This window comes from Hyla sarda, chromosome 3, assembly GCF_029499605.1.
Source record: "Hyla sarda isolate aHylSar1 chromosome 3, aHylSar1.hap1, whole genome shotgun sequence".
Lineage (NCBI taxonomy): Eukaryota > Metazoa > Chordata > Amphibia > Anura > Hylidae > Hyla > Hyla sarda.
In genome coordinates, this window is record NC_079191.1 from 287,799,375 (window position 1) to 287,821,672 (window position 22,298).

General features: G+C 42.5%; 1 protein-coding gene across 9 annotated transcripts in view; it reads left to right on the forward strand.

Moving 5' to 3' along the window:
- Positions 1 to 10,880: 10,880 nt before the first annotated feature.
- Positions 10,881 to 22,298, forward strand: part of QKI (QKI, KH domain containing RNA binding) — a 184,074-nt gene continuing 172,656 nt past the window's right edge. For 3 of the 9 annotated variants that reach the window (XR_008891404.1, XR_008891405.1, XM_056566807.1), the window contains exon 1: positions 10,902 to 11,585. Coding sequence is in view for 7 of the 9 variants with exons in the window: in XM_056566807.1 (XP_056422782.1) it covers positions 11,444 to 11,585 (142 nt within the window). In the remaining 2 variants the exon portion in view is untranslated. Of the gene's footprint in view, positions 11,586 to 22,298 lie in introns of all 9 variants that reach the window. The other 6 variants (XM_056566806.1, XM_056566810.1, XM_056566804.1 and 3 more) reach the window with 5 other exon arrangements.

Here is a 22,298-nt window from a genome sequence, read left to right on the forward strand (position 1 = left end):
CATTGAAGTTATGTCAATTTACCACCATTGCTGCAAATAAGGTCTATTTACAATAGCATTGTGGTTTCTGTCACAAACAGAATCCATGCCACATTGCTGGATCCATTGCATGATGGACACTGAAGGTGACCCACAGACCCCATTGACTTATAATGGGGTTTATCTGGTTCTGTTGTTTTGCCTCTTGTTTTGACTGGAACAATAGCACTCATAATGGTCTCAAAAAAACAGCCTTACAAAGTTTAGAATATGAAATTGTTGATAAATTTATTTGTTAGGGCTCAGAAATTTAAAAATTCCAGGTTTTCAGCGATTACCAGAAATCGTTCATTCCACTCCATATTAAATTCAGAGGAATCAAGGAAGCTGAGATTAGAGTAATGCTTGTCATTTTACTAAAATGTGCTTACTTCTACAGTACTTTTTACCTGGGCAGATGGGTGGAGGAGCCTTTACACAGCTCGATTAATCATGTGGCAGGGCTCCTGAATTGTAAGTGTGACCATTAAACACAATTGTTGGCAGTACATATTCTGTTTGCACAGATCGATATGCGGACAATAATAATGATTTTATTGGCTGCACAAAACATCCAATCAGCTGACAAATGATCGCTTGATCATTCATTGGCTGATCGACAGCCCTTTTACGCGGGTCAATTATTGGGAACGAGCGTTCCTAAGTATGCTCATTGACCTGATTATCTTCACTTTTAAAACAGCCTTAACCCCTTCCCGACATATGACATACCGCTACTTCATGGGTCGGGTGAGGGGAATATGACGTGGGCCTGCGGGTCGGGTATGCGTAATAACCAGCAGATCCACGCTGTTATCAGCAGTTGACATCTGCCGGTAATGACGGACATCGGAGCCGAAGTCCGTCATTGAAATGGTTAAATGCTGTGATCAATAGTGATCACGGCATTTAAACATTAAATGCAGGTAATCCCTGGGGTCTAGGGGACCCATCTGCAGCTCTGCGATACTTACCCATCCTTCCTGGTCCTCGGCGGAAGCAATCGAGCGCCAAAAATATAGATCAATGTAATGCAATAGCATTACATTGATCTATATAAGCCATCTAATGATAGGGCCCTGGGGAGCAAAAAAGGTGTAAAGAAAAAAAAAAGTAAAATATTTTTTTTTTTAAATATTAAATAAATCCTCCCCCTAATAAAAGTTTAAATCGCCCCCAACCCCCCCCCCCCATGGTTTACATAAAACACTGTAAAAAAATAATATTGAACATATTTGGTATTTCCGTGTGTATACTTGTCCGAACTATTAAATTATGATGCTCCTGATGCTGCATGGTAAAAGGCATAAACACAAAAAAAATTCAAATGTCAAAACTGCAGGTTTTTGGTTACATCACGTCCCAGAGAAAACATAATAAAAAGTGATCAAAAAAGTCATATATATGCAAAAGTGGTAGAGGTAAAAACTACAGCTCATGGCACAAAAAATAAACTCTAACATAAAATAAAAAAGTTATAGGGGTCAGAAAATGGCACTGAACAAACTTTTAATTTTATTTTTCAAGTTTTCCTATTTTTTTTTTTTACCTTAAAACGAAACAAAAATTACCCAAGTTTGGTGTCATTCAAATCGTACTGACCAATAGAATAATGGTATAAGTTATTCTGAAGTGTCTGCTGATATTGAGTGGAATCCATGCAACCATCAACTTTAACAAGACTACCAGTACAGGCACTGGCCACACAGCCCCACAGCATGGTCATAGTTATAGCCACTTTTTATTAGGAGTATAGCAGGTTTCTATGGCCAGCAGGTTAATTAAAGGTAACATTCCAACAGGTCGTTCTCACATCCCACAGAGAACTGTCATTCACAATATGTGAACTACAGCACCATAATGTAACAAAATATATGTAAAACTACAGTAGAACTGCAATCTCCAGCTACACATCTTTCACTAGTGATTATATTCTGTAAAATAATTTGGATTTTCAATGAGCCTGAGGTCTTTAGAAGACACAGGGAAATCTCTGTATATGACAGATGGGCTGAATAATCATGTTAACCATACAATGACTGACCCTGACCTGTTCTCCCCCTCAATGCAATCATTAGGCTAAATATCTCTTTCTTATAACTATTTGATCAGCATGTTTTACATTTCAAGCCATCACCCCCTAACTAGAAATGAACATAGCAAATCAATGTATACAGTACGATATTACATTACACTGCTGATTTAATATTTCAGTGTGTAGCAGGTCTTTCTGAAGCAGCTAACGCTTAGAAAAGCCAGCAATCCAGTCTACATTGTAAAAAACAAAAAAAATACTGTTTAGTATTGAAGTTTTGCAGTGTAACACTGTCGGCTGGTTACAGGTTGCATCTGGGTACAGAACTGCGGTTTACCTATTTTAGTCACCCTTCTTAGTTGCCAAGAGTGGCTCTTACTACTCAAATATCCCTAAGACTTAAAGAAGGGTTGAACTGTTTAGCAACCAGACATTTGCAAAAACAAAAAATGACAGTATGTATCATTGTAATAAGGAAACAAATAAGAATAGATGACAGAAACTGAATGATGATGGTATAGATAATGGCATAAATGATGAAGATGGCACTCAGGAACTGAAGCAGACAAATGACGACAGGAACAAACTACAAAAACAGTCTATGTGTGAATCTTTCCCTAAACACTGACTCTAACACCAGCCACCACTGACCCTGATAATATCCCCAATAAAAACCCTAATCTTCAAAACAGACCCCTTCAGGACCCAGAGACGAAAGCACGACTGAGCAGTACTCTAGAAGCGAAAGCAGCAAGACAATGTGGAATAAACAACAGTAACTTTAAAACACATGACTATACATCAGAAACAAAACCACTGACTTGCAACATAATTAGGCCAAAATAAGGTACTAGAGATATAGAAGGAATACTGGTTGTAAAATTGCACAGAGCATACGCTATGATCTGCACTACACTGCTAAAGTCAAAGGTTAGACAGTTAGAAAGGTCTACTCTATACCAGACCTAAGCTAGGCAGCGTGATCAGCTGATCCACACTAATCAATCATCTGTAAGGCAGTTGCATACCAATAGCCCCAAACAAACAAATGGAGATGAATAGGGGGATCTTTGCTATTGCTTTAAAAAGAAAAAAAAAGTTTAAACAAAGACCTGAGAAGACTAGTGATCTGATTTTCATGGTTAAAAGATTTCTTGATCAAATGGATAGGTTGAGTAGAAAAATAAGGATTCTGTCTGCTGCCACATTCCATATTGCTTTTGCAAAAGCATTGCTGTACTACTTTATAGCAACAATGTTTTAAGATCAGTTTTTGGTCCACTCTAGGTTTCACGCTTACCCCATTGCCCTTACCATAAATGTATATATATATATATATACATTTATGGCTATGATTTTGTCCATAAAAGTGTTTTGGTCATGATTTTGCACCCTGAAGCGTAAGAACAGTAGAGCAAGAATGTTTCAAAACTAACATTTTATAGCTGAAAGCCACCCGCTTCCCACAACTTCTCTGGGCATTTTGTTTACAGTAAGCGACAAACAGGAATACTTTATAGTTCTTGTAGTTGCTTGGTTTTTTTAAGCAATGTATTTTGCTAAAAGTGCCGAAGTAAGATCACAAGCAGCTCTCCTGAATTCCTAATTGACGGAATTGGAACTTAAATATTCCTTTTCATGTAGCTACACAATATTGAAGAGCATCTTTGTATCTCTACCCTTAGGAGTGGTTGAATAATTAGTGTGTAATTTTGTAATGTTTGGTATTTGTCTTTATTTATCTCTTAAAAATTAAAAACCTAAAAAATGCAGTAAGTAGGGGAGCCCATATTTTAGGGTAAGTATATATGAACTAATGTAACCCTGGGCTATATATGCAGTCCTTACATTATAGGGCTGCCATACAGAAAACACTTAACTAAACCTATCAAGCAAACAATTACAACAGACAGAAACTATGCCATAAAATACATTAAAGGGGTTATCCACCATAAGGTGATTTTAGTACGTACCTGGCAGGCAGTAATGGACATGCTTAGGAAGGATCTGCGCTTGTCTTGGGGATAAAAATGACTATGTTGTGAGATTACCATAATACTGTGGCTAGCTATTTGTTAACTGGTATTTCCTGTTTGACTTTTCTTTTTTTGACTATAAATCCCACAATTCCACCCATTGAAACATAAATGAGCTGCATCCATCAAAAGACCTGTGGTTTTCAACCAGGGTGCCTACAGCTGTTGCATTAGTTGCAGATTGATCCCTCTCCCACCAAGCGATCCCTCCACCCATTGAAGCAGACAGGCTCCCTGTCATCAGCTGATTAGTGAGTCAGGTCTCAGCCGCATCGCAACCTGGGAAAATCTGAGACAACAGTCATTTTGTATGCTGATAAAAATAAATATTGGAGTGAAAATCACAGAAGAATTGTGAGAAAACCATCACAAACAGGTACAGACACTATATTATGAACTACACTAACTTTACAGCCCCTGTAGGATAGTCAAATAAAAAAAAAATCCTGGAATACCCCTTTAATCCCAAACAACACACAGCCAAGGAAACTCTCAAATTGTTTCAAAAAAGAAAATAAAACTGGTATAATTGCCCAACCAATCACTTGACTTAAAGGGGTACTCCGGTGTTTAGGCTGTCACGCCCCCTCCCATAGGCTTGCATTGAGGGGCGGAGCGTGACGTAACATGGGGGCGGAGGCGTGACGTCACCGGTAATCAGACCCGAAGCGAATATGCTCCGGGGACTGATTTTAACTGGGGTGCTGAGTGCAAGATCACGGGGGTCCCCAGCGGTGGGAACCCCGAGATCAGGCATCTTATCCCCTCTCCTTTGGATAGGGGATAAGATGTCTAAGCGCTGGAGTAGAAAAGGTGTCTTGAAGCTGTCATTACCAACAAAGGCTTTTGTACAATGTATTACAAAAAATATTAGTAAGCATGTTCAATACTTTTTCCCTGTGGCATTTCACAATATTACACATAACTAATTCCATGAGCTTATTGGTCTTGGCTTCTTGTGAAAATTTCATGTCAATAGAACCTTTGGAAATATATTTAGTGAGAAAAAATTGTGACATACTTATTTCCCCCTCTCTATATAAAAAACATGACAATGTATATATAACATGAAAGATGACATCAGCAACAGATTAAGAATGGCACTCATGGGACATCCATACAAAAGTAATGCTAATACTGTAAAGTGAAATGTGAGGTAGAGTGTAAACAACTACTCACAAACAGTACAGCAACAGTACAAAAGTACAACAGTGCAAATATAATTACCACCACAGTATCAAAAGGATAGACTACAACAAGCGCCAACCCGATGTATGTTTCGGCATTGACCTCCATCCTAGGGGTGATCACCCTTAGGACAAAGGTCAATATAAATAAATATTAGGAGGAAAATTATGAGCAGTGCAGGTTTATTCCTTTTACCTCTCTCTGCTATATTTCATAATTTTAATAAATAATTAAATACTAAACATAATAGTCATCAGTTAATATTAAACACTAAAATCAGACCATTACAGTCAGAAGAAAGCGGTAAGTAAAGTTCTGACACAGAGTGACACCGCTACTCCACACTCAAACAGTTGTGTGCTTATAATAAGTCACACCAAGACAGCTGTCTTAGGCATCATGTTAGAGAAGATGTGAATGCAGAGAATTAATGCAGAATATCAATGTGATTGCTGGAAAATTGTCAAATCTTTGTTTCTAAGTAGATGGTAGATGTAGTAATCAGCAAAGGGAACCATTTTTTTGTCTTTTATTGCGTGCCTACTGCTAATGCAAATACCGAAATGTTTAGGGCCCACATAGCTAGTGTAGACAGACAGTCAAGTCCAAGCAGGTACAACCTGCAGGCTCACACGGACCCACAATAGTTAGAAGGCACCGTTTATCTGATGTAAGCGATAAAAAGAAGTTGCACAAAATAGGAAAACCTTGCCCTCTTACTTCAACAGAAAAATGAACAAAAGGTCTTAAAATCTTGAAGAACTAATTTGTAAAATGGTTGAGAAAACACTGCCACTTCATCATAGATTGAAATAGACAATCGTGTTCTTTATTATTTAGAAAAATAGAAAACAAAAGTGATTAGTAACTTGTCAAATGTCTTAAATAGAGAATTAATCAAATATTCCCTATTTACTAAAGTTTTAGAAACTAGCTCCAATGGTATACTGTCTTTATGCTTACGTTCCCAAAGTTTTTTAATGTTTTTCAAAATGTGTAAACTTAAAAGTAAAAGTTGTGACCAGTTGACAAACTTCTGGAATACCTTTACATTTACAATTATAAATCAAAAACACAAAAGCAGGTATAATATTTAGAAAAATGTGTCATACCATGGAAATATTAATAGGACTACAATAACATTGTCCATGTACAGGCAGTAAGTTATAACTCAGTTTCTGCTGGATACTAGACCTCCAAAATCCATGTATCCCAGGTGTACCTTATCAGGCATGGGTATACTGTACTACAGTGAAAACTCATGAGTGTGCATGTATATGGGGGAATCAGGAGGGAGAGCTGTGATTCCAATGGGAAAGGTATGGTAAATCACTTCCAGACACCTCTGTCGGTAGTTTATCTTCAGGGGGGACAAAAGGGTTAAGCATTGAAATTTATCACACCCGATCCTTCGTAGGATCTTAGGCACTTCTTAGGATCAGGCAATTAGCATTACAACCCATACAACCCCTTAAAGAGGTACTCCACTGCTCAGCATTTGGAACAAACTGTTCCCAACTCTGGAGCCGGGAGCTTGTAGTGTCATAGCCCCGCCCCCTCAATGCAAGTCTATGGGAGGGGGAGTGACAGCCCCCTCCCATAGACTTGTATTGAGGGGTCGGGGCGATGACATCACGAGCTTTCAGCGCCGGCTCCAGCGTTCGGAACAGAGCAGTGGAGTACCCCTTTAAGGTTTCCTATCGGACAAAGTTATCCACTATCCTCAGGAAAGGGAATGTCTAGCTGATTGTGGGGAGCCAGGCTGTTTCTGGCAGCTCTCACAAAGGATGAATGGAGCGGCGGCACAAAGGTAACAGGAGGAACCTGCCATGCCATTCTTATGGGAGACTTGGGTCCCCTTTCTCGAGAATCAGCTAGTAATACCTCAGTTAAATGGGAAAACTCCTTTATTAATATAGCATAATATCATGCATGGAAAGTATTATTTCTTATCCTAGTCATGCAGCATTATCCTAAGCACCATTGAATGGGCACTGGAAGTAGTAGTGGCTACAAGAATTGTGAATTTTAATATGATGCAGCTTTACTGTGTTTTTTTTTATTTTTTTATCAAGGGGGCATTCTCTACGTAAATAGGAAAGAAGCTTTCACCATCATCATAGGCAGTGATTCTTTACTGTGAGAGCAGTGAGACTATGGAACTCTCTGCCACATGATGTTGACTCAATAAACAAGTTCAAGGGGGACCTGGATGTTTTTCTGGAAATATATAATATTACAATTTATGGATACTAGATTTATGGGAATAGAACATTGATCTAGGGACCCCATATTAGGGTCGGGAAGGATTTTTCCTCTGTCATAGGGCAATTGAAATCAGCCTCATCGGGTGTGTTTTGCCTTTCTCTCAATTAACACAGTATGGTTTTAGATTGAACTTAAGGGGGTACTCCACTAGAAAAAATTTTTTTTTATCAACTGGTGCCAGAAAGTTAGGCTGGGTTCACACTATGGTTTGTAACTACGGTTCCTGTATACGGCTGGGAGGAGGGGTGGGCGGGGCTTAATTGCGGCGCCTGCACTCAGCCGTATTCTGGAACCGTAGTTAATGTATGTCTATGAGCCGTCTATGTCTATGGTCGACCACGTTTTTGCCTGCGGTCGGGAAACCGCATACGGCCGAAAATGCAGCCGACCGGAGGCTGCGGTTCACTCCGGTCGGCTCATAGACATATATTAACTACGGTTCCCGAATACGGCTGAGTGCAGGCGCTGCGATTAAGCCCCGCCCACCCCTCCTCCCAGCCGTATACGGGAACCGTAGTTCAAATCGTAGTGTGAACCCAGCCTTAAACAGATTTGTAAATTACTTCAATTTTAAAATATGAGTCCTTCCAGTACTTATCAGCTGCTATATGCTACACAGGAAGTTCTTTACTTTTTGAATTTCCTTTCTGTCTAAGCACAGTGCTCTCTGCTGACACCTCAGTCCATTTTAGGAACTGTCCCGAGCTATGGGGATTTGCTCCTACTCTGGACAGTTCCTAAAATAGACACAGGTGTCAGCAGAAAGTACTGTGGTCAGACAGAAAGGAAACTCAAAAAGAAGAAACTTCCTGTGGAGCATACAGCAGCTGATTAGTACTGGAAGGATAATATTTTTAAATAGAAGTAATTTACAAATCTGTTTAACTTTCTGGCTCCAGTTGAATAAAAAAAAAAATGTTTTCCAGTGGAGTACCCCTTTAATGGACTCTGGTCTGTTTTTTCAATCTTATAAACTATGTAACTATGCAGGACAAAATAAAGATCTGATTTTTCATGGAAGCTGAAAGTCTCTTGTTATATTCTTGGTTTGTGTCCTTAGATCTACTACAGACGTCCTGCACTACACATATGCAAAAAAAAAAAAAAAAAATGTTGGATGGTCAAAGTGTTGAATTTCTCTTTATCTAAAAAAATTATGTTTACTTATGGCTAACACATAGATGCAATTTTTTTTGCAGAAAATGTAATGTCATATATTTGAATGTTGTTTTAAAATATCCCAGTGGTCAGTTCACATGATGGCTTGTACCACTGAAAATAAATAATTCTTAGGATTTATGATGTACACACATCCCTATACAGGGCAGATTCTCCGATTTCTGCCACAGATTTGCATTAGGACCAGGCAAATGGGCTTAATTCTGTATAGATTAGGCCCCTTTCACACTATAAAAATTAATCCGTAATTAACGTCCGTCATAAAAATCTTGAAAATCGCCCGTTAAAAAATCCCTAACGGCCGATAGAAAATGCCATTATAGTCTATGGGATTTTTCTAATAGCCATTTTAACCCCTAATTAATAACGGCCGTTATTTTGTGACGGGTGATAGGAACGGGAGAAATAGTGCATGCACTATTTCTTCCGTTCATTCGCCCGTCACAAAATAACGGTCGTTATTAATACAGTGACCCCCCCGACCTACGATGGCCCCGACATACGATAATTTCAACATACGGTGGCCTCTCAGAGGCCATCCCATGTTGAAGGCAGCATCAATATACGATGCTTTTGTATGTCGGGGTCATCGCATAAACGGCTTTCCGGCAGCGCAGACTGCTTCAGCTGCCACCGGATAGCCGTTTACGGTGCCCCGTGTGGTCCGCTGATGATCACTTACCTGTCCTCGGGGCTCTGGCACGTCCTCTTCGGGATCCCCTCCATCGTCGTCATCATGTCGCTGCGCACGCCGTCCTGTCATCCAATAGGAGCGGCGTGCGTAGCGATGTGATGGCGGCGACAGAGAGTGAGGATGCCCGGGAAGCAGAGGCCTTGCCGGAGCGTCGGGGACACCCTGGGGACGTGGCGACAGCGATGGAAGGCGACATCCAGGACAGCGGTGACGAGCGGTGATGGTCCGGAGCGGCGGGGACAGGTGAGTACAACTTCCTATACCAGTGGTCTTCAACTCGTGGACCTCCAGATGTTGCAAAACTACAACTCCCAGCATGCCCGGACAGCCGTTGGCTGTCCGGGCATGCAGGGTGTTGTAGTTTTGCAACATCTGGAGGTCTGCAGGTTGTAGACCACTGTCCTATACTTTACATTGCACGGATCCCTCAGCATACGATGGTTTCAACAAACGATGGTCTGTTTGGAACGGATTACCCTCGTATGTTGAGGGACCACTGTAACTGGCGATAACGGGTTAAAACGGCTATTAGAAAAATCCCATAAACTATAACGGCATTTTGTATCGGACGTTAGGGATTTTTTAACGGACGATTTTCAAGATTTTTATGACGGACGTTAATTACGGATGACTTTTTATAGTGTGAAAGGGGCCTTACCATTTCCCCATCAAGGCTGGGATCACACATGCTGAAACCAGAAGTGGATCCAGCAGAAGAAGCCTTTTCTCTGTATCCACAAGAAGGAGGGGGCATGGGAGATCAGAAGAAATGTCATGAAATATTTTTTTCCTAAAAGAGTAGTAGATACTTGGAACAAACACCAGCAGATGTGGTTGGTAAACCCGGCTGGAGATAACATATTTGTATCCTAAGATGAACATAATATAAGAGTAAACATAATAGTTTTTTTCTCTTTCTCTTGAATTCTCTCCTTACTTGGTGTGGAATATCTAAAGTCTTGTTTATGTCTCCATATCAATGTTTTCCCAAACAGGGTGTCTTCAGCTGTTGCAAAACTACAACTCCCAACATGCCCATATAACCACAGACAATAATGCCATTTCACTACTATGAGGTAGGAGAACCCGGGGGCAGCCCCATCTCCCCTGGGCATCTGTTGTGGTGTCTAGACATGGCTGTGCAGAAGCAGTGGGGGGAGGGGGCACATTTATGTTCCACACGAAGTGTAAAGTGATGGAAAGACAGTAAGGAACTTGTGCAGCTGCTGCTCGATCAGATGCCAGCGGTGGGGACACAATTCCCTGAGCGCACACACGGGGCGATCCCTGACCAACTTCTCCCGGGCATCTAGAGAAGGGCAGCGCAGACACGCGCACTGGTACTGGGCAGTGCCCCGCCATCCTGGCAGCCCCATCACCCCGGGCAGACGAGGGACGTGATTTGTTGTGCCCCTCCTCCGGTCACCATGGAGGGCTCCCCCCTTCCTCTGTGACTCCTCCTCGGCTCCCTCCCTCTGCTGTCCTCCTATCCCCTGCACTCTCCGCCCCGCCGCCTCTTCCTCTCTGTTGCCTCAACTGAAGCAAACTCCTATAGAGAAGAAGCGGCAGACACAGCGCAGCTTGAGAGCCGGCTATAGGGACGTGTACACACCGGGGAAGAGAGGAGGCATTGTGCTGACAGGAAAGCGGGGAGAGGCGGGAGCCGAGAGACGGGCGGAGGAGGAGGTGACGGCGGCTGCACTAGTGCTGGAGAGCAGACAGCAGCCCCGCCGACAGACCTGTGCCCTCCTTATCTGTGCCCATCCATAGAGCGCGGGAGCCGGGGAGAGCGTACCAGCTGCACAGACACCCGGAGGGGAGCGCTCCCGTCCCCCCCGCACCTTCATGTGATCGCCCTTCATGTGTGTGGACACCCGGGGGCGGAAGAAGGAAAGTGCGGCGCTAGCTGAGGGCTCCGGTGAAGTTTCGCTCGTGTTCCGCCGCAGCCGTGCTCATCCACCGCCATTCACGTCCAGCCTGGTGCGCCCGTTATATTAGTGTCCTGTGCTCCGGAGAGATTGGATAATGGTGGGGGAAATGGAAACAAAGGAGAAGCCCAAGCCGACCCCAGACTATCTGATGCAGCTCATGAACGACAAGAAGCTTATGAGCAGCCTGCCCAACTTCTGCGGGATCTTTAACCACCTAGAGCGGCTCCTAGATGAAGGTACGGCCGCACTGCTAGTCCCCACACTAACTTCACCCCCAACTTGTAGCAGCCCTGCCAGCTAGTCTGCATAGCCTGGCATCACATGGCCGGAAAGTCTGGCAGAGTTTGGTTTCCATTGGAGAGCCCCCCCCCATATCCCGTGCAGCGCCCCTGCCAATGTGCCGGCCATGTGACCTGCTGGAATGTGGCTTTATCTGGTGCTTACCAAACCTGTGATGCAAGAGAGGGGGAGGGGGGCACTCTGTACTAGGGCCTCTATCTACATTTGGGGGGAAGCACTCTATACTGCTGTGTGTATAGGGACGGGACGCTCCATACTGGGGCCTCTATATGGGGGCACTCTATACTGGGGCCCCTATATGGGGACAGGGGCACTGTATACTGGTACCTCTGTGTACCTAGGGACAGGGGCACTCTATACTGGGGCCCCTATATGGGGACAGGGGGCACTCTATACTGCTGTGTGTATAGGGATGGGACGCTCCATACTGGGGCCCCTATATGGGGACAGGGGGCACTCTATACTGCTGTGTGTGTATAGGGACGGGATGCTCCATACTGGGGCCCCTATATGGGGGCACTCTATACTGGGGCCCCTATATGGGGACAGGGGCACTGTATACTGGTACCTCTGTGTACCTAGGGACAGGGGCACTCTATACTGGGGCCCCTATATGGGGACAGGGGCACTGTATACTGGTACCTCTGTGTACATAGGGACAGGGGCACTCCATACTTGGGCCTCTATATGGGAACGGGGGCACTCTATACTGCTGTGTATATAGGGACGCGACGCTCCATACTGGGGCCCCTTTATGGGGACAGGGACACTCCATACTGCTGTGTATATAGGGACCGGATGCTCCATACTGGTGCCCATTTATGGGGACAGGGACACTCCATACTGCTGTGTATATAGGGACCGGACGCTCCATACTGGGGCCCCTATATGGGGACAGGGGGCACTATATACTGCTGTGTATATAGGGACTGGGGGCACTCCATACTGGGGCCTCTGTGTACATAGGGACAGGGGCACTCCATACTGGGGCCTCTATATGGGGACCGGGGCACTCTATACTGGGGCCTCTATATGGGAATGGGGGCACTCTATACTGGGGCCTCTGTGTACATAGGGACAGGGGAACTCAATACTGGGGCCTTTATATGGGAACGGGGGCACTCTATACTGGGGCCTTTATATGGGAACGGGGGCACTCTATACTGGGGCCTCTGTGTACATAGGGACAAGGGCACTCTATACTGGGGCCTCTGTGTACATAGGGACAGGGGAACTCTATGCTGGGACCACTGTGTACATAGGGACAAGGGCACTCTATACTGGGACCTCTGTGTACATAGGGACAAGGGCACTCTATACTGGGACCTCTGTGTACATAGGGACAAGGGCACTCTATACTGGGACCTCTGTGTACATAGGGACAAGGGCACTCTATACTGGGACCTCTGTGTACATAGGGACAAGGGCACTCTATACTGGGACCTCTGTGTACATAGGGACAGGAGGCACTCTATACTGGGACCTCTGTGTACATAGGGACAGGAGGCACTCTATACTGGGACCACTGTGTACATAGGGACAAGGGCACTCTATACTGGGACCTCTGTACATAGGGACAAGGGCACTCTATACTGGGACCTCTGTGTACATAGGGACAGTAGGCACTCTATGCTGGGACCACTGTGTACATAGGGACAAGGGCACTCTATACTGGAACCTCTGTGTACATAGGGACAGGGGAACTCTATACTGGGTCCTCTATATGGGAATGGGGGCACTCTATACTGGGACCTCTGTGTACTTAGGGACAGGGGCACTCCATACTGGGACCTCTGTGTGCATTAGGACAGGGGCACTACATACTGGGGCCTCAATATGGGAATGGGGGCACTCTATACTGGGACCTCTATATGGGAATGGGGGCACTATGCTGGGGCCTCTATATGGGAATGGGGGCACTACGCTGGGGCCTCTATATGGGAATGGGGGCACTCTATGGTGGGGCCTCTATATGGGAATGGGGGCACTCTATGGTGGGGCCTTTATATGGGAACGGGGGCGCACTATACTGGGGCCTCTGTACATAGGGACAGGGGGCACTCTATACTGGGGCCTTTTTGTACATAGGCACAGGGGGCACTCTATACTGGGACCTCTGTGTACATAGGTGCGTGGGGGGGGGGTCACTCTTGGTCTTTTGTATAAGTAGGGACGAGTCACCCTTTACTGGGGCCTCTCTGTATACAAATGGACAGAGGTCACTATATTGGGGCCTCTGTATACATGTGAACAGGGAGCACTCTATACTTTGGCCTCTGTGTACATTGGGACAGGGCACTCTATATTCGGTCCCCTATGTACATAGAGTGTGGGGGACACTATCCTGGGCCCTCTATGTACATAAGGACAGGGGGCACTCTATACCTGGGCCTCTGTTTACATAGGGACAGGGAGCACTCTATACTGGAGCCTTTATGTGCATAGGGGGCAGGGGAACTCTAAACTGGGTCTTGTGTATGCTTAGGGACAGGGGACACTATACTGGGGCCTCTATGTACATAGAGATACTGGAGCCTCAGTATATACATAGAGAGTAAGGGCACTCTTTACTGGGGCCTCTGTTTATATATTGGGAGAGGGGTTACACTTGTGGGCCCTCTATATATACTTAGGTAGTTAAGGCATTCCATTTTAGGGCCCCTTTATATACATAGGGACAGGGGGCACTCTGTACTGGGAGATATATTAGTTATTCATCTAATCATATTAAACTCGGGGTGCTCTATACTGAGGCCGCTATATATGTAGGGAGTCAGGTTGCTGTACTGTGACCTTTACATAGATATGGAGTAAGAGTGCTTCATAATATGGCCTGTAAATTTATAGAGTGAGGCCACATTATATATAGTGTGTGGGGGTGTATATATCCTGTATATAGATGGATAAGGGATGACTTGGGTTGGAGGGGGTTTTGCACTCATGTCTGGTATTACATGTCAGGGCTATATCTATTCCCAGGATGAGAGCGCTGTATCAGGAATCTCTTAATCCAGTATTATTTTACAAATAACCCAGCGGCTGCAGGATTGTGCCCACATCTGAGCCCCTCTAGATGCCATAGCTGAGCCTGGAGCTCAGTATGTGCACATAGCATTGCTAGAAGAATGGGCAGGCGGGCTAACTATAGCAATGATTTGCTTTGGGTGCTGGACATCCGTTTGCTGCCCTTAGTTGGCACCAGTACAGGTGGCACAGATTAATCCACAGCTGGGTATAAAATCTTTTTCGTGTTTGCTCCTTTCTGTTACTCTTATGTTCTGGATCCTCCTGGCTCTGGTCAGTACAGGACCATATAGAAGTAATGAGTGGCGTCCAGTGCTTGTTAATGTCACTGTTGGGATTGGAGTTCTTGGATCAGTATTGATCTGGAGAGAACACCGATTTTATTGTCTCGTCATGATGTACACTGGAATGATCTGAGGGTATAGCCGCACCAATGCTTGTCGTCTATGGGAGCGTATAGCCAGTGCTAGGAAATCCAGCTGTTTGTCACTTGTAAATCTATGAATGTGACGAGACGCTGGCAGCCGCCTATTGATTCCATTATAGTAGTTGAAGGACTGCGCATTTCCAGTTTCCTGTTCACTCCTTTTCCTGTTTAGTAGTTCCACCAGGGGTTAATAAGCAGACTGGAAGAGCTGTCCATTGTGTCCTGTTCCCAGTAGATAAGAGGGCGCAAGTAGCGACATTCAGGGGTCAATGGGTATAACTACAACTGCACAGAGATGTATGGCTAACAGTACGAGCAGGATTCCGTATTTATCTACATGCAGCTGCTGCCCCCATCTTCTAGGCAGGGGGATGGTTATTTTGTCGTTTTTGCAGCTGTTGGTCAAGTGAATGCGAATGTGTAAATATTTGTTGGACAAACATTGGCGTAGCTCTTTCATTTCACTACACCGTTGCCTCTGGCATAAAGGAGAGGGAATTGGCTATTTGTTTTCTCTTAAAATTCCCGAAGCTGCAAGCAAAGTTACCTCCATTGTTACATAAAGGCATTTTATAAGGCAGGAGACATGGCCTGGGGAGAAATTCCTCTATCCGTGGATTTCCAGAGATGCTTCCATAACAGACTTTGTAGTAAAGAGCCCATGGATCGAGCAAAACCAGTGTTGGGAGTAAACAGAACCTATTGGACTGAAGCAGTAGATGGGGACCCGTATGGCGTGCTTCATTCCGCTAGACGTACATGATTTGTGCATATCCATATATGGGGGATAACATCTTGAGCTTATTCTAAAGTGTGCAAATTGGTGTAGATCAGCGGTCTTCAAACTGTGGCCCTCCAGATGTTGCAAAACTACAATTCCCAGCATGCCCGGACAGCCGTTGGCTGTCCGGGCATGCTGGGAGTTGTAGTTTTGCAACATCAGGAGGGCCACAGTTTGAAGACCGCTGGTGTAGATAGAACCTATGTTTAGTTGTAGTATCGCTAGGCCCAAATAATACCCTAGTCTAATATAATGGGCACTAGGGAATTGCTATTACAAAATGCTTTGACTATCCTTTTCTATCTAATTTTGGATTTAGATAATATATGCTTCCCTTAGGTTGAGTTAGTAGTTGGAACATTTTACTTCTTCAGTATAGTCCGGTGACACGTCAGGCAGGGCTTAGGCTCCGTTCACATCACCATTTCTCCATCCGACTTGAGTACACGATTTTTTTTTTTTTTAGCTTGAAATCATATATAAAGTCGGATCCATTGACCTCCTTTATAAAATAGGCCCAGTTACACACATCCGATTTGATCCGCATCCGATTTCACACGATTTTTGTTCGGGTCTGAAATCGTGGTCAACCCGAACAAAAATCGTGTGAAATCGGATGCGGATCAAATCGGATGTGTGTAATGGATCCCATTTAAAAATTTTTTTTTTTTATGGAGGTCAATGGATCCGACTTTATATACGATTTCATACGGTTTTAAACTATAAAAATCGTGTACTCAAGTCGGATGGAGAAATCGTGATATGAACGCAGCCATTCTATGCCTAAAAAAACATAGGACAAGAGAAGCAGCCCAGTTGTGCTGGTATATGCCACGCTGACCTCTAGCTGCCAGTCACAATTTGTGTTTTTTTTGTTTTTAGAAGTGAAGGTAGTAGCAGTAGTAGTAGTAGTAGCAGTAGCAGCAGCAGTAGTAGTAGCACTAGTAGTAGTAGTAGCACTAGCAGTAGTAGTAGCAGTAGTAGTAGTAGTAGTAGTAGTAGTAGTAGTAGTAGTAGTAGTAGTAGTAGTAGTAGCAGCAGCAGCAGTGGCAGTAGTAGTAGCACTAGCAGTAGTAGTAGCTGTAGTAGTCGCACTAGTAGTAGTAGCACTAGTAGTAGCAGTAATAGTATTTATTTTTTATTTTTTTTTATATTATGTACATTTAAGAGAGGGAAAAAAAAAAGTAAAATCTAGCAAGTATTTGGTCCTCAAGTCAGGATGTGGATCCATTACTGTAGTTTGGGATCAGCTGTTGCCTCTAGCTGGTGTAATCTGATGCTACAGGCTCGGTCTGTTTAAAGGGCTTGGTTGCTCTTCCTGTTTTTGCGCATTTGGCCTGTGCAGGCGGAGGAATCTATGTAAAAGGAGGGGGGAACTTAAAACTTCCAGGAATGTGCAACAATAACACACTGGAGGCAGAAAAAAGCCTGCATGGAAGTGAACTTTATTTAATAGCTTTGGGCTCTAAACCACTAAGGGGCGCCGCTACATTCTCTAGCACTTCACATGAATGTGATTTTTGTTTAAAAAGAAAAAAAAAAAGGGGGACACTGAATGACTGTAGTTCCATACAAAGACACATTATGCTGCTTAATTTTATTTCCCTTTGGTGGTAAAGATCGCCACAGGCGTGACTCACAGCAATTAATGCTTGTCTTTATATGTTATATTCCGAGCTCCTAATTATACAAAAATAAAATACAAATAAATATAATTACGTACTTTTAGTTGTTAACTAATATTATATGGTTTAGTTTTCCATAATGATTATTAAAAGCTGCACTTCTAAATTGTTCCGAGCGAAAAAAGAAATGCCCATAAAGGCTCCTAGATCCGTGATTTTCTGAATTGCCGCTGAGTTTTCAAAGGCTTTAAACGCTCATTTCATCTCGGAATCAAAATGATAAAACAAACACAAAAACAACAGCACAGCCTTGTTCCTCCTGCCTTGTGAATTATTCAGGGATGGAGCAGCTTCTCTAAACGGCTCACTCTGGAGAATTAGCTTTACCAATTTTTCAGCTTTTTTGCTCCCCCCCTTCCTCTATTTTTCCCATGAGAGGATTTGAAGCTTGCAGAGCACTATAGTAGAGACAATGACATTTTATGATGAGCATGAAAGCAGTGGTATGTCTATCAGGAAGCACAACGCTGCTACCAAAAATTACTTTTTTTTTCCCCCCTGAAAATTACTCTGAATTATTTTTTCTTTGCATTTCACTTTATTGTAAAAACAAAAATTGATTCTACCTTTTTTACTCAAAGCTGCAATATTAGCTTAAATATTTGTGTAGCTAAAGATAGAGATCATATATATATTATACCAGAAAATGAACAAAATACAACAGTTGTGCCAAAGCTTCCTTGTTTCATTAGGAAGGAAAATGTCTTACAAATCTGACTCTGTTGTAAAGTAAAAGTGATTTTGTGACAACGCTATATACATCGTATCACTATGTAGCCTTAGCCCAAGGTAGACTTTTTGTATTGCAACAATAGCAGTCAATAATATAGCAGCAGCGTTTTTATGAAGCTCATCTGTACGTGTGTTTGGAAACAAAAAAAAACCATATGATAAGGATCCTAACAAAGGGGGTTAACTGCAGCTATCACTTAACAAAACAGGCAAATATCATGTAAACCTGAAAAGTTAAGGATTTGCTAATATTAGTCCCTTTTTTACATCAAGTTTTGATGTGAATTTGCATTCAGCTTTACTAGCGCGTTAGCTCAAAATCAGTGTGAATGATAAAATCAGTGGTACAAGGTATAATAAATATGCTGTGAATGATAAAATCAGTGGTACAAGGTATAATAAATATGCTGTGAATGATAAAATCAGTGGTACAAGGTATAATATGCTGTGAATGATAAAATCTGTGGTACAAGGTATAATAAATATGCTGTGAATGATAAAATCAGTGGTACAAGGTATAATAAATATGCTGTGAATGATAAAATCAGTGGTACAAGGTATAATAAATATGCTGTGAATGATAAAATCTGTGGTACAAGGTATAATATGCTGTGAATGCTAAAATCTGTGGTACAAGGTATAATATGCTGGGAATGATAAAATCAGTGGCACAAGGTATAATATGCTGTGAATGATAAAATCAGTGGCGCAAGGTATAATATGCTGGGAATGATAAAATCAGTGGCGCAAGGTATAATATGCTGTGAATGATAAAATTAGTGGCGCAAGGTATAATATGCTGTGAATGATAAAATCAGTGGCGCAAGGTATAATATGCTGTGAATGATAAAATCAGTGGCACAAGGTATAATATGCTGTGAATGATAAAATCAGTGGCACAAGGTATAATATGCTGGGAATGATAAAATCAGTGGCACAAGGTATAATATGCTGGGAATGATAAAATCAGTGGTAAAAGGTATAATATGCTGTGAATGATAAAATCAGTGGCACAAGGTATAATATGCTGTGAATGATAAAATCAGTGGCACAAGGTATAATATGCTGTGAATGATAAAATCAGTGGCACAAGGTATAATATGCTGGGAATGATAAAATCAGTGGTAAAAGGTATAATATGCTGTGAATGATAAAATCAGTGGCACAAGGTATAATATGCTGGGAATGATAAAATCAGTGGTAAAAGGTATAATATGCTGTGAATGATAAAATCAGTGGCGCAAGGTATAATATGCTGTGAATGATAAAATCAGTGGCACAAGGTATAATATGCTGGGAATGATAAAATCAGTGGCACAAGGTATAATAAATATGCTGTGAATGATAAAATCAGTGGCACTAGGTATAATAAATATGCTGTGAATGATAAAATCAGTGATACAGTCATTATTCTACTGGGCTTTTGCCATAGGCATCTCAATGGGGCCTAAAAACTACTTAAGTTTTTTTGCTTAGTAGAAATTGCAACAGCTTTTGTATGGGCTTAGGGCACAACAGAATTCACATGTGAACAAACTTGCATGGGATGTGTTTGGAAGTGTTGTGGAAGGTGGGGATCCTGGGTACATACATCTGGGTTATGAATAATCCTGAGGAAAAACTCACCAGTCATATTCCTTAGTTTGAAATGGCTGAAGACTGGGAGCAACTGTTTGTATACTGGTGAAAGAAGAAATGGCTAGTTTAGCCTTCTTGAGTACTGTCATTTACATAAGAATGAATGTTTTGACTTTTTTAGCTATGTAGCAGTTGTGGTTATAAAACAGTGTAAGGATAAATTCAATGAGAATGACAAACATGAGTAGGTAAAATCTGCAATAGAATGTGGTACCCGGCATGTAGACGCATGCTGTGGTCCTTTCATGTGAGAATTAATATGTGGTACAGTATGTCAGTTTCATTTGCAGATTTTCGTACAGGGTTTCACAACTTTAAGTAGCAGGTGTGAAATCTGCATTGAATCCATATCAAAAGCCATATGTAATGCGTGTAGATTTTTCTGTGGATTTATCGCTGACTTGAGGCAGAAAAATCCGCCGCACCCTAACTGTTTGAGTGATTTTTATTCTCTGCCTTAAAGGTGTTCTGGTATTTTTGTGTGTGACATTGTTGATTAGGTTTCAGCGTTGTAAACTGAAGTTGGAAGGATTTATGGCTGCTGGCTTGATGTAATAATACAGATTATCTATTAGAACTGTCTCATAAAATCACTCTGTCATGTCTGTGCAGTTGACTGTTGGCCACATCCTCAGAACAGAAGCTCCTTTAACTCTCCCCATGCAGGTGCAGTGTATAGCAGAAGTGCCACACTGTAGTTCTGTGTTCGGGCACAGTGTTTCATTTAGGGCCCACCCTTTTTAGGAATATGCCGCTCCTTGCAGTGGTATTTGTATGTGTGCGGGCCATTTGTACGTTAGATCAGCACATTTCAGTTCATGAGCTTGTTTGAATATCACCCATCAGAAAACATGTTAGTGATCCAGTCACGAGGATTTGCATTTTATGCTAAAGAAAAAAAAAAACTTTTTTTTGTGTTTTAGTACTAATGTACTACAACATATCTCTAATATAGATTCATTTTTTTTTCCATTAAAATATATATTTTTTTTACATTTGAAAACCGGCCACTAGGGGTCTGCCTCCTAGTGGCTGGCTGCAGCCTGCCGTGACGTCACGACTGAATTAGGACCGATGCCGGCCAATCGATTCTAATTCAGTCAGCCTGTGCTCACTCCCTGCCTGTCAATCAGACAGGCGGGAGCGAGCGCAGTGAACGCTGGGGCTGCGCGCATTGGCTGCCTGGATTCACGTGCAGCTTGTCCCCGCCCCCGGCATGCACAGTGGAGTGGAGACAGCACGCGTGCACACTATATCAGTGCCGCGCTGATGCTCCCTCCGTTAGAACTGTACATGCCTTTTTATGTGGTAAGTCTGATCTGAGGTCTTATGTTACTTTTGGAAACTATAAAATAATAAAATACATTTTGTCAAGGAGGGCAGGTGAGGGCAGAAGTCAGCACCCAGCAGGCTTCAGTGACGTCGCGCCTGCTGGGGAAGTCTGGGGACTCTGGAGGATTGGATGGTGCTAACCATAACACCTTCAGGTTTCATTTGGAAGCTGAGCTGGGAAATTCACTAAAGGTCTTAAAGGGTGCCTTTCATCAAAAAAACTTTTGATATATTATAGATTAATGTATGCAGAATAACTTTCCAATAGCATGTTATAAAAAAATATGCTTCTTTCTATTTAATTTCCCACTTTGAAAAAATCCCTACAAGTCCTTTTTTTTAAAAATAGATTTCAGACTCATGCAGGAGTCCTGAATCTCAGAAAGCAGCCGGAACACAGACAAACTCACCACTGCTCACTGCCAGGGAGCAGTGTTGAGCTTGTCTGTGTCCCAGCTGCAGTCTGAGATTTAGGACTCCTGCATGAGTCTGAAATCTATTAAAAAGGACTGGTAGGGAGACTAGTCAAAGTGGAAAATTAAATAGAAAGAAGCATATTTGTTTTATAACATGCTGTTATAACATGCTGTTGGTCGTTTTTTCAAAGTGGAAAATTTAAATAGAAAGAAGCATATTTTTTAATAACATGCTATGTGAAAGTTATTCTGCATACATTAAGCTATAATATATCAAAAGTTTTTTTGATGAAAGGTGCCCTTTAATTAATAAAATTGCTGTTGAAGAATGTGTGTTTAGACCAGATCTAGGTTTTTGTTAGCTGATGAATTTCAACCCTGAATAGGCATAACTATTGTTTAGAAATGTGCTCAAAAGTGATCATATCTTTATTTTTTATTCATTAAACTAATCTGAGATTGTCCAGTGTCATACTTGGTCTATGTTCACATCTGCGTTGGAGACTCAGTTTGGGTCCTCAGTCGTAAATTCCATCTAAACTGGTGAACCTGCCTGGACAAAAAAATACTGCAAACGGTATTTATTTTTGTATGGCCAAATCCTGTTAAATGAA